This window comes from Apium graveolens, chromosome 2, assembly GCF_009905375.1.
Source record: "Apium graveolens cultivar Ventura chromosome 2, ASM990537v1, whole genome shotgun sequence".
In the NCBI taxonomy this organism is placed as follows: Eukaryota; Viridiplantae; Streptophyta; class Magnoliopsida; order Apiales; family Apiaceae; genus Apium; species Apium graveolens.
The window spans coordinates 19,934,839-19,949,203 of record NC_133648.1 but is presented as its reverse complement, the minus strand read 5'-3'; the positions used below and the strand labels follow the sequence as shown (position 1 = coordinate 19,949,203).

The window sequence follows — 14,365 nt, the reverse complement described above, 5'->3', positions numbered from 1 at the left end:
TTCTATCATAAGTTTGTTTGGAAGGATTAAGTATAGGATTAGAATATAATTCTTTAAAATTTTATCCTATGTTTGTTTTGTGGGATAGTACTTGAGATTGTAATATAGTCCTTTAAATTTTTCAATCCTATGTTTATTTCGTATGAGATAACAATGAGGGGATTATAATCTTTTAAAAAATGACTTGTAGGAGGGGATAAAACAATATTTCATCCCACCAAACATCAGATGAGATTATAGTCTTATCATATTCTCCAACAAAACAAATATGTGATAACATAATTTAAAGGATTATAATTCTTGGATAACTCTTTCCTAATTTTTTACAAAACAAACATGAAATTAAAAAATTTAAAAGATTATAATTTTATCCCTTGCTTAATACCATTAAACAAACATGACCTAAGTTTCTAGGAAAACAATAGGTAAAGCTGCATATGTATAAGATCGATGCGCAACGTAATTTAATAAACTAGTAACGTAACTTAGATAATGAATAAAATAAAAAAGTAGTATAATAATAACTTTTTGGCAATTAATATAACACCGGAGAAGATGAGGATGGATGGAGTTGGGGACAACGTTGGCACAGTTGCACTTAGATCTACATGTAACGTGCTCGAATTTAATGAAATTAATGACAGTTACGTCCTATACAATGTCCCTCCATGCCATATTTAGTCGGCCAACAAATAAAATATGATTTTTCTATACAATGTCCGTCCATGCCATATTTAGTCGGCCAACAAATAAAATATGATATTTCCGTCCAATATTACATGTCCCTTTTGAAAAAATTAAGTATATCAAATTTTTAAAAAGTCAAATCTTGGAAACAATAAATATAGGGATAGTTTTGGAAAATTACCCTTAAATTTGTATTGAAACAAGAGATGGACAAGTAATTTGAGACAATTTTTTTTTCAAAAGGGACATCTATATTGGGACGGAGGGAGTAGTATACTCCTATACTCTCTCCATCCCATTTTAGTTGTCACGTTTGAATTTGTGTCGGTCAAATTGACTTAAGTTTGATCGAAGTTTATTAATAATTTATAATTGAACAAAATAAAAAAATTACATTATCGGAAAGTAGATTTAATCTACTTTAATATATAGTTTTTAGTTTTTTATAATAATATAAAAGTAATGTTTAATCTTTTGTCAAAAATTGGTTAATTTGACTTTTATAAAAGGAAATTTGACAACTAAAATGGGATGGAGGTAGTAGTATATTTATAATCAGAACCTTTTTTATATTATTTAATTAAATTCTTCCATACTGTAATTCAATTTTTTATTAATTATATCATTAAAAATTTATATCTAATGGTAAATTATATATAAAACGATAATTTGATATATAGCGAGACCTACTTGTAAACATCAAGGAAATAACTCATTAATATATATAAAAATACTCCTAAAATTATGAAATTTCAATTTCGCATTTGTCGTTAAATATTTTAATAGACGTCCTACTCGTTGGGCTCACATCACATGTACGTGCACCACTAATTAAGGCCAGAGTCGTTTGGTAATTTTTACATTTCTTATCTTTGAAGCCAAAACAGCGAGTACAAAGCTGTGTAGACTTGTTTGGGTGGGTTAAAGTACAACTCTCTTTGGTCGACTTGAATTGAAATACTAATAATTTGTGTACCAAACGATCATTCGACACGTGTATTGATTAGAAGCTTTGCTGGGTCCAAGGTTTTGCTTATATAGACGTAATAACACTATAACTGCAGTCTGCAATTGTTTCTTCTGTTCCATTTCGTTTTTCTAGTTTTTCTTCTGTTGCGAGACGCAAGCTCACCAAGTAAAAAGAAAATGGGAAGCGCTACGTTTATCGAAATCGTGTTGGCCATCATCCTTCCTCCACTTGGTGTTTTCCTTAGATTTGAATGTCAGGTCAGTATGCTTCTCTTTTTCTTCATTATTTTTCCACTATCTTTCTCGCTATTTTACATACTTCTTCTATGTATTATGAAATTATCTAGTTCATGGCTATCGAGTCCGGTTACATACTATTTCTATATTTGGATTAGGCACATAGTTTAAGCAAAATGATAAAGTAGGGGATGAAAATTAAAAAAAAATGAGTAAATTAATGTTATCGATTAATATTATTAAAAAGTGAGTAAATTAACGGTATCGATTAATATTATATGTATAAAGTGGATATAGGGGAAAGAATTAGTGGATGTAGTTATTTTAAAATTATAATTTTTTTTACTATTTTTGGAAAATTTTGAAATATAAATAATTGGAAGGTACATTTAAAAAAAATTGTAAATAAATGAGAGAAAATACTATTTTATGTGTTACAGTAGATTTTCTTAATATACGAAAACGGAGAGTATGTGATTTTCTTAAATACAATGATTATTTTTCTCCATTGTAGATGTGTCATGTGTGGCTCTTCTTTGATTTAAAACTGCAGTATGATATAATGATCACTTAATATTTTGATGATTTGCTGTGCAGACAGAGTTCTGGATCTGTTTGCTTCTGACATTTTTGGGGTGGCTACCAGGAATTTTATATGCTCTCTATGTCCTCACCAAGTAAAATTGATTGCTCAAGATATTTCATTGTTTGTTTGATGTTATTTATTTTTATTTAAGTGCTGAGATCTTGCTTATCAAGGGCTCCATGTATTTGTGTTTTAGTTCATTGTGTGTTTATTGTAATAATGATATTATAATTTTTGTCTTTTTCTTATTTTTCGTTTTCAGTGGGGTTTTCAATATTTTGTCAAGATCTCATCCTCTTTTGCAGAGTGGTTGGATTCTTATTATTTTTCTTTTCTTGTATGCAATTTTGAATTTGCAAAATATAATTGCTTGCAGTTGCAAATAGTTGGACTTATTAAATCCGGCTCTACTGAATTGTCCGTGAAACGTATGAATTTAATTCATTTATCAACGAATTTGAACATACAATGAATTTTTTTTGAATAAGTTTAATTTGGTTGAACAAGTTTGAATTATAAAAAATTAAAGAAACATTTCATTCACAAATTTCTTTGTCGGAAATAATGGTAGGACAGGGGCTCTGGCTTCTGTTTTCGTCCTGGCTGGTTATTCAAACTAGCATATAAAGTTGCCTTACTCGCGGCAGATAATAATTTGAAAATTTGTATATCATTCTTTATCAAAATTAATTATATAATAGTTGATATGATATTTTAAAAATTGTGTGTTATATATTATATAATTTGTATTTGTATTTTGTGTATGATAGAATCTTTTAAGGTTTGTGAATATTTATGAGAGTTGCAAAATTTATTGATTATCTACTTAAGTTGTTCGTAAATTTGATTATATATTCAAATAAAGTTAATAACAACATTAATGTATTAAATCATGCTTCATCCTTTTTTATCAAGCAAATTTTTCCTTTTCTTCATTTTGTTACTTTTTTACTCTCTTAATTGCAATTTTAATAATTTTCCATAAAATTTTATTTAAATTAATTTATATGAATCATCATTATTTGGAAAAATACTCTAATCATATATCTAACATTTTAATAGTATAAAAAATTATAATTAAATAACAATTACGATATGAGCCTAATCCTTATGATAAAAAATAAAAATATTAAATAAAACTAAATAACGTCTTAAAAGCCGACACCGTTATGCTAATATGCATGCTTAGTATTAGTAAAAGAATAAAAATATATTTATTTAAAATATTAATTTATTCAGGTATAATAAAATAAAACAATTAGTGTATAACTTTTTCATTGATTTAACCGGAAGATAAAATGGTCGAGCTGTTTAAAATTTAATATGGTGGATCAATGTATTTATTCACGGGTAAAGTAAAAACCGGATGATATTACTTGTATACAAATATTCACCTTAAACCGAAAAATCACATACTTTAATAAGTTATCATGGTTCATTCACGATCATTGGTAAAAAAATTCTCCAAAATAAATATTGTCTAACCTATAATTGTACAAAAGTATATTGCATGATCTTGAATTGGTAACAGAAAATAACAACATAAATAATTTTACGTTGTAAGTTTACGTAAAAATAATTTTCATATATATACATTGAGATAGATAGATAGACAACTTACACATTTTTACTTTCTCGAAAGAAAATTGATTCATAATAATTTAGATGAACTATTACTATTTGTTGGAGAATACTTTTATTATATAAACTTTTTTAATAATGTTAAGTTAAAACCCTGAAAATTAAAATTTTAAATATTAACGTAATATTTAATATAACTTAATAAAATTTTCAAAAGTCGAGACCCTATGTTGAATAATATTATAGGAATTATTTAATTAAAATTTTAATTCATTTCCCTATATTACGGGAATAACACATTTATAATTTTATTTATTAATTTAATCGACTAAGAAAATAGTTGGTTGGTTCAATTTAATTGGTTAAATCTGTAATTTGTTCGTACGTGAATATGTAAGACTGAATAATAGTAATTAATTAATATTTAGGAAATAAGATAATGATATTATAAGAAGAAATGTAAGGGACATCATAATATAGAAGCAATTTTTTTTATTTGTGTGCACTAAAATTTCAGAGATTTAAATTTGATCGACCCTAGTGAAGTAGGTCTAAAGCGGCATTAAAATTAGAATGGCTTACGAGAATAAAATAATCTCAATTCTGACGAATATACACCGTCCTCAAACAGAATATACAATGTCATGTTAACGTGCTGTCATCTGATTTTAGAATATAAATTGATATTTTAGAAATTAAATTTAAAAACTCTCATGTACTGATATAATTTTTATTGAATGTGAACTAAAAAGATACTGAATTAATTTGCATTAAAAGTGCTTCAAATGAATATAATTAATGGTATTAAAATTGTTTTAAAATTAACATATATTAAAAGTATTTAAAATTGCATAATTAATGTGTAGTATAATTAATATAAATATAAAATTAAATTAATAAAATAATTTTAAAATAGTTTGAAGAATTCACAACACGGCACCGGCAAACATTCTAATATATACATACATATATAACCAATTTAAATCATGATTACTAGATGAAGATCATCAATTTATTAACCTCTACCTCTTTATTAGATTTACATGATGCTGATGGGATGCACGGGATGCACGGTCCCGGCTAAATCATGTTCTGTCACCGTCACTGCCCCAAAACTCAACTCCATCTTTAGAGGGCCGAGTCGACTATCATTGACATTTTTTTTGACAAATGCAGAAAATTTTCATTAAATTGAATATAGTACAGCCGGGACAAACCCCCAATTGTTGATATAATCAGGTGGTAAAACAAATAACATACTAAAAATAATTAGATGATTTGTTTCATGATCGTTTAACACATAGAATTTTAAAATTCTTGAAGCTAGAAATGAAATTAAAGACATTCCAAGCAATCCAAATTGCACAAGCATCTCTGAAAATAGCAATATCGCAATTGACCATATCACATAAAAACTATGGTTAGCCCAATGTTCAGAAACACCAATCGCATAAAATGAGATTGGAGAAGCGGCATCACAGCTATCTACATTTCGGACACCAGCTATAGACATGCCGAAGGCACCCCAACTATCTACATTCCGGATACCAGCTATAGACATGCCGAAAGTGTAAATCCATTAAAGATGAACAATCTTTGGTTGTGAAAGGCGAGCTCTTGCAATAATCACCACCGTCCCAGATTCGATGCAGGCTTTGCAGATCAATAAAAATATCAATAAATTCGTCCTCAACAGATCCAACACCAGATAAACCCAAACATGACTAAACAAAAACATAACAAACACTCCAAAAGAAGAAACAAAACACACGCTACAAGAGGAGAGACACACAAACACCCGAAAAATTGGGTTTTATTGAAATGAAATTAACATGAATAAAAGAGAATGAAGGGGTTGGGGCTTTCCACCGGAGAAAACCAGTAGAAGCCCCTCGATTTACTTGAAAATCTACAAACCCTAGCAGAGGGGAAGAAAGGAGGGAGGCAGCACTGGCATTGACATCTTAAAAGATTTACAGCTGTAATATTTAGATCTGTTAATTCATCTATCCCGTATATTTTTGGGTTCGTGTATTTTCGTGTTCGTATATCTTTAATTAAATAAAAAAATAAATGTCAATATTGAAATTTTAGGTAAAATATATACAAAATTATATGAAATATATGCATTTAAATCAATTATACTTGCAACAATATAAAGTTATGTATTATTTTTTAAGTATTTATTATAATATACATATTTATTTAGGGTCAAACTTTATGGAGACCACGTTTTTATTGGAGATCACGGAGACTACTTATGTTCTGCAACTAAAATCTTGCAAAAAAATATTGTAAAATGTATTATTTTGTGAATTAGGTTCTATAAAGATCATTATTTTATTCAAAATCTTGAATATCATACATGTATTGCATGTGGAACATTACAAAATATTTTATTCTAGGAAATATGTTTAGTTTGCAGAACATTTGTTCAAATTGCAGAACATACACATTATACTTATTAAACTTAAATGATCTTCAACAATTTTAATGAATTAGTGATATTCGTAAAACATATTTCACAAAATAATATATTTCATAGTATTTTGATTGCAGAACATAGGTGATCTTCGAGGTCTCCGATAAAAAAGCGGTCTCCATAGAATTTTTTTCTATTTATTTATGCTATTATATAATAGACAAAACATCGAAATTTTTGGTTTAACGGTTTTCGGTCATGTATTATTATTATTATTATTATTATTATTATTATTATTATTATTATTAAAATGATGAGCATATACAAATGTGGCTTAAATAAAAAGTATTCATAGTTATGACAGAGCTAAATTGCTTGAGTTCTTATAGATTAAAGAAATGGACTCTTTCAAGATTTTGCTGATGAAGATGAGTCTAGGGGAACCGAGACCCAAGGACGGAGCCACACCTCTTTCTAGCGCCAAATGATAACTCCGGTGTGCTACTTCCGACGCCGCGCTTGAACCCTTCTTGCGGTTGTGGTGTAGCAACCGTTGGATATCTGCAAAACAACACCGAGGGGGGGTTTAAATGTTGTGGCGCCTCCGGTGTGAGAGTAATGACTCGCTTTAGGAAGATGAAGATAGATAGGAATGTAAGGTGTCTGAGTGTGTATATATTTATGTAAGAGAGCATAACCCCTAAATCTCTTCCTCTCGGGGTATATATAGCCCAATGGCAGGGTTTAGGGGTTGGTACCTTTAGATTAGGACCGTTCGTTGCTGGTGGCGGAGAACGCCTAGCTCGGATGGATTTCATACACGTGTCTAGGTAATGACCGCCTTAGAATGAACCAAAGGTGTACTGACGCGTGTCATGCTTGTCTAATTGTTGGCGGTTGATAGTTGTCATTGTCACGGGTCCAGGTGTACCTCACGTGCTCCTCCGTGATGGGCTCTGAGATTCAATTGTGTCTGGGTTTTGTAGGACTTGACACTTCCATAAGCCCGGCTCACCCTATGGCAGGACTGGACACTAGCTAAGAAGTCACCTCGCTCCTAGACTGGGTGTGAACCCCATTATCCATGTGAGTCTGACTCATCCTATTAGTTTGCTCTTGGATCAAGAGGGTGATGGCTCTTCTTGGGCTTGGTCCATCCTAGTGCACGGTTGAACACTAGCCGGGATGCTTATAACCTATCATCAACCACCTGAGCTACAAGATTAATTCAAAATTCAAAAATATTGTGTGCACGTTGTATCCCTCTAATTAGGACTGCTTAGTGATAGGCCATAATAATACTGACCCATATTTCACCCTTGAAAAGGTCAATAAAAGGAGTCCAGGACCCAATTATTAAGATATGGTACAGGTGGCAGTGGACCTCGGCTGGTCTTGTCACATCGGAATATTCCTCACAATCATTAGTTTGTGAGTACGTAGAATATTATTGAATTATGTAACACACACTCTCACACACAGGTGGCACAAGCCGAGCACACCCCGACACGTTCCAACAACAGGAGATATATGGACACGTGCCCACATTGTGGGCTTCCAGGTATCCTAGATCTAGAAGGTTCCTACGGTCCGAATTCCGGAAATAACACCTGGACACGTGCTCCCATCACAGATGTACAGGTGCCCAAAGACCCAAGGCACTCCAACAACCCCGATTTAAGGTACAAGCCCCAAAGCCTAATCGAGGTCTATCTAAAAAGTGTTTTGGGGTTACTTCTTCAATTATGTTACCCACATATACGGACATCATATATATTTAAGTAATTTATATTCTACCCCTTTTCTCCAAAGTCCCGCCTCATTCTCAAGTTGCAGGTACTGTGGAGACGCCATCCCCCGATTCTGTTTTGCTGGAACCCTACTCTCAGCTAAACCTCACTTAACCAGGCTTTTGTACAAATGAATTCAGAGTCCGAGTAGAAAGAGGAGAGTAGCGCGGTAAGGACCGGAGTTATCACTTAGTAACTTTGTACTATTGGAAATAATTCTTTTAGGCGACTGCTTTTGGTTCCCTGGTTGACGAGAATGTGACTTATTAGTTTGGTAGTGCCAGGAGGATTCTTGCGGTCTACAAGAGGAACGAAGAAAGATGGGACAGAGATATTTCCAGTAGATTAACTTAGCTAGGGCAACATATGACATGGTTCAGTTCATACAGTTTTTATAGAAAATGGATTCCTGCTGAAATATCTAAATAGAATAGAATGTGCGGTCTGCTGCACTCTGTGTTAAAAGTGCAAGATCCTCTTTATCCTCCTTTTTACCATATTCTGAGCAGCTCACAAGAGCATTTGTCAGGCCTCCATCTTATCTGCATATGCATCAAGGCACGATCATGAAAACATGACTTATATATATATCGTGCATCCTTGAGTAGATTAGAGAGAATCATATATATCATTGTAATAAGAAGACATTGAGTGAATTTATTTGTCATGTTTATGACTTTCATATGCCTTTATCGCGCTAATAGCGTTTATCTTGACAACCTTGTACTGGTTAGTCTCCGGATAATACTCAATCAACACACCACCCTTTCTTCCTTATATTGCCTGTTTTTCGGCAGCTCCTTGTACTCATTAGTGAAATGATTGTAAATATAAACAGAATATTTATACAATGAATCACATAAACAGAGTGTTCCTTTACAAGAACCTTCCACTGTAAACTCTGCCACGTAAGTAGAAAATGGAATATCAATCTTCTTGACAATCCCTTTAACATCATCACTAGTACCAGAAAGTTCTGCAAAACAAAGCTGCTTTCGAGTAGGAAAATCACAGTGAAAGATTAGCAAAGGATCGCGTCTGCAACCCGAAAAAGATGCAAGTAGTTAACAAGATTTTGGTTAATTGACATGTTTTGCCAAGATCTGCATACAGACCTGGAGTGCATTACAGATCTGCATAAACTCTGGCATGGCAGCAAAAAAGGAATATTAACTTTCTTCACAATTCCTTTAATATCATCATCAGCACCAGAAAATTCTGAAACACAAAGCTGGTTTCAGAATAGGAAAATCGCTGTGAAATATAAGCAAAGGATCACCTCTTACAGCCTGCGAAAGATGCAAGCTAACAAGATTTTGATCTTTCGACAGATTCCCTCTAAAGCTTAGTGAATATTTCCTCTGAACTCCAGAACATACTTCTACTGACATTAGTGAATCAACTAAGGGAGAATATGCTCGAAAAAAGAAAGTGTGCAGAATTAATTATAATCCATTTAAAAGCTTTATAGTTTTACATATTGAGAAAGCAGCAACAATACATTATTGAAAAATAATTAGTTTACGAAGCATAAGCTTAAAAGTTACAAAATTTTTAACAAAAAGGAAGTCCTAATTCTTAGCTGGGAGATCGATCTGATTCAGGCTTTCAGGCTTCCAAAATGCAAGATGGTCCAAAAAATACTTGGCATCCCCTTAAAAGTTATGCCTTTATATATTCCACTGGCCACATCATACAAAGCCAATTTTCCAACTTTATACTCTATCAAGATCTCATCATTCCCTAAAATACATAGAACTCGAACTGATTCCCTGTAACAAGTGTTTCTCCGTATCCTTAATGGTTGTGGGAACTCCGTAGAGGGTGACTCTGTTATACTACCTCCAATTTTAAATTTCTTGATCCAAGACTCCTTCACATTATATTCTTTCATGATCCATATCTCCAAGTCTCTGTGTAATCCATATTTATAAACCACTGCAGAAAGACTTCCACTTAGACTAACTAATAAATACATGATGCAATCAGAATCACAAATAAAATCAGGTCTCGGAACCTCTTTAAACTTTTCATCTGTGAGATCGAATGAAATGATTTTAAAATCAGGTCTAAGAACCTCGTTATCTGTGTTGTCCACCCCTTGAGTCTGCCAGTGAAGCCTTCCATTTGTAAAAAGAGCTCCTTGTGACCTCCTTTCAAGATAATAAGGTACTTTTCCAATATTTCTCCATTTGTTATCCCCAGAACCAAGTACAAAAACTTCTGAGTTTGATGTATGTGGCATTCTGAATGGGGTGTAGAGACTACGAACACGATGATTATCAATATCTGCAATCCAGTAGTAAACTATCTTAATAACCTTGTACTGCTTAGTCTCCTGCTGATATCCGAATCCATACAGCACTATTTCATCTTTATATTGTGTTGTTATCGGCAGTTCCTTGTAGTTATTAGTAAAAGGATTATAGATATAGACAATATTGTTTAACAAGGAATCACATAAACAGAGTAGTCCATCACAAGAACCTTCAACAGTAAACTCTGGCATGGAAGCAGAAAAGGGAATACTAATTTTCTTGACAATTCCTTTAGAGGGCGTTTGGAAACTTACATTTCATTTCAAATGAAGGATTTCAAATGACAGTATTTGAGTTTTCATTCCAAATTCTCATGTTTATACTAATAATTGAATGTCATGGATTGCAAATGAAATCCAAATTCTCAAACAGTTTATTTGATCAAATCCTGAATTTCAAATGAAATCCAGCTTCCCAAACGGGCCATTAACATCATTATCAGCACCAGAAAATTCTGCAAAACAGAGCTGGTTTCGAATAGGAAAATCATTGTGAAAGATGAGCAAAGGATCGCGTTTCGCAACCTGAGAAAAATGCAAGCTAACAAGATTCCGGTCAAGTGACAAGTTTTGCCATGATCTGCATACAAACCTGGACTGCATTAAAGATGTGATGGTAAGTCTTGAAAATATACCAAGTGCAATATCAGTAGGTAAACTGGCAAGCCCATTTGTTTGGTTATTTTCTTGTAATTTGCAATCTCTTTTCTTGCTTGGCCTCTCCAGGTTAAAATCCATTACTCAATGTAAAACTATTAGTCAATTTAAAGCAAGGTGAACAAACTGTTGGATAATGTGCGAAAACACAAGTGCACACGTATTATTTGTGCCGCGCACAATATTAAAATTTGATAACAACTGGATTTGTCTCCTTCAAACCTATTTGCTGTGAACAGCTTCCTGGATAAAACGAATGGTAATTAGATTGAATAAACTGTGGGTAATATGCGAATAAACAAGTGCAGCATATGTTAAATGCAGAATACAATATTAACATTCGAGTACAATCAGATGTGTCTCCTTTAAACACCTAATTCCCCACTAATATCGTAACTAGATTGTTGGATAATCTGTGAATAATTAAGTGCAACGCACTTTATGTGCTGCATACATCATTAAAACGGATCGTATTGATGTTAAAATTGAACACCTACTCTTAGTCAGCTAAAAAAAACCTAGTACCGGGACAGGGGAGGAGAAACAAAAGAATAGAGTTCCTATTTTTTGAGACATATGTTATGGCCATATTAATCGCCGACTTATAAGAGTAAAAATTCAATAATATATAATCGATTAACCATGTATGAAATATGTCAAATAGAAGAATCACTCGACAATATAATAATAACGATAAAATAATATTTTGATTTTTATTAAAATAACTTGGCCATAAAACCAGTTTACACTGACTACAAATACACTGATTTTTAAAAAAAAATCGGATAATTTATCGGCGATTATCAAAAATCGTTCAAATCGGAAAAATATTTTTGACCGATTTATCGATAATTTTTTTATAATAAAAATATTAATGATTAAAAGAATGATCATGTATCCCACAATTGAATATTAGCAATGTAGAAAACATATTTCAGATTATATATACTAACTAGAAAAGCTATAATATAATAAAGTACCTCTGCCCTTGGTATACTACTCGCGCAGCAGAGCACAACTCCCCAGTCGGCTATCGCTTCCTTACTGATCGCAGTCTAAAGTCTCTTAAGGATTTTGTGTTGTATGAAAATAAAGTTGGACGCAATTCAAGTTTATACATTATATAGGCCCAAGTCACCAATCATAAATAGAATTTAAGGCCACGTATTCTAAACCTTTTATGATATTTATTGTAGGTAATATATAATTTTAAAAAATTCCTTATTCGGTCTATTATCATCATCATCGCCATCAACAAGATCTCACGATTTCCTAATATGCATAGAACTCGAACAAATTCCCTATTATATATGTTTCCCCAATTCCATAATGGTACTTCCAACTTGGGAGAGGGTGACTCTAGTACATTATTACCTAGCTCCAAGTTTGAACTCCTTGATCCAAGACTCCTTCATAATATATTCTTTCATAATCCATTTGTCCTGGTATCTGTTTAATTCATATTTATAAATCACCGCAAAAAGGCATCCTCTTAGACTAGCTAACAAATACTTGCGGCCATCTGCAACACAACTAAAATCAGGTCTTGGAGATCAAATGAAAAGATTATTAAACCACGAACACTGTTGTTCACTCCTCGAGTCATCCAGTGAAGCCTTCCATTTGTAAAAAGAGCTCCTTGTAACCTCCTTTCAACATAAAAAGGTACTTTCCCAATATTTCTCCATTTGTTTTCCCTGAACCATTTACAAAAACTTCTGATTTTGAGGTATGTGGTGTCCTGATCCTACAAACACTACGATCACCAATATTTGCAATCCAGTAGTTAACTATCTTAACAACCATTGCGTTGTATTTCGCATCTTCTTGTAGTAATTGTTAAGTAACCAGTCACACTACTTAAGGTGGTAGAGGAAGGCCCGAACAGGATCTTATACTCTTTAACACTTCCCCTCAATCGTACGATACTTTTCATTACGATTGCCAACAACAAATACGACCAATACCAATAACAAATATTTAAATTAAATAAATGGGGTGGGAGGACTCGAACCCGAGTTCCTCCCTAAACTGAGCTCTGATACCATTTTAAGTAACCAGTCACACTAAAATCTTAAGGTGGTTGAGGAAGATCCGAACATGATCTTATACTCTTTAACATTTGTAAAAGGATTGTAAATATGGATAACATCATTAAACAAGAAATCACGTAAACATAGGAAGCCATTGCAGGATCCAACAACAGTAAATTCCGACATGGACGCAGAAAAAGGAATTCAAATTTTCTTGACATTATCAGCACTAAAAAATTCTGCAAAACAGAACTGGTTCGAATATGAAAATCACAGAGAAAGATGAGCAAAAGATCGCGTTTCACATCCTGAAAACACTGCAAGCTAACAAGATTTCGGTCAAATGACAAGTTTTGCCAAGATTTGCAACAAACCTGGACTGCATGTCAGATGTGATTGAAATCCTTGAAAATATATTGAGTGCAATTTTTGTAGGCAAATTTTCAATACTGGGATGGCATGGTTCAGATCGGATCGGGTTTCATAAGATCTAAATTCGATCCGTTATGTTTTGGTTCGGATTCGGGTCCGGATATTGAAAAAACAAGATCCAGATCCGATCCTTCGTGTTTTTTCAGATTTCGGGCCGGTTTCGGGTTTAATTCGGATATTTTTAAAGTAATTAATTAAAAATAAATAAATTTATATCGTTATACAAATATGTTACATGATACATTTTTATTGAATGTTAAGAATACAAAAATAATACTTCATATATTGTCAATAAAATCTTGATGCAAAGGTTAAGACCTTACTTTCCTAGAAGTAGTTTAAAGTTTCGATTCAATTATAATTTATATACACGTTTTTATTGGAGATCACGGAGACTACTTATGTTCTGCAACTAAAATATTGCAAAAAAATATTGCAAAATGTATTATTTTTGAATTAGATTCTACAAAGATCATTATTTTATTCAAAATCTTGAATATCATACATGTATTGCATGTGGAACATTACAAAATATTTTATTCTAGGAAATATATTTAGTTAGAACATTTGTTCAAATTGCAGAACATACACATTATACTTATTAAACTTAAATAATATTCAACAATTTTAATGAATTAGTGATATTCGTAAAAC

General features: G+C 32.3%; 1 protein-coding gene across 1 annotated transcript; it reads left to right on the top strand.

Annotated features, from left to right (window-relative positions):
• Nucleotides 1-1,591: 1,591 nt before the first annotated feature.
• On the top strand, nucleotides 1,592-2,727 carry LOC141707078 (hydrophobic protein RCI2B-like). The gene is made up of 2 exons (XM_074510059.1): nucleotides 1,592-1,914; nucleotides 2,491-2,727. The coding sequence occupies exons 1-2, from the start codon at nucleotides 1,834-1,836 to the stop codon at nucleotides 2,572-2,574; spliced, it is 165 nt and encodes a 54-aa protein (XP_074366160.1). The 5' UTR covers nucleotides 1,592-1,833; the 3' UTR covers nucleotides 2,575-2,727.
• Nucleotides 2,728-14,365: the final 11,638 nt, after the last annotated feature.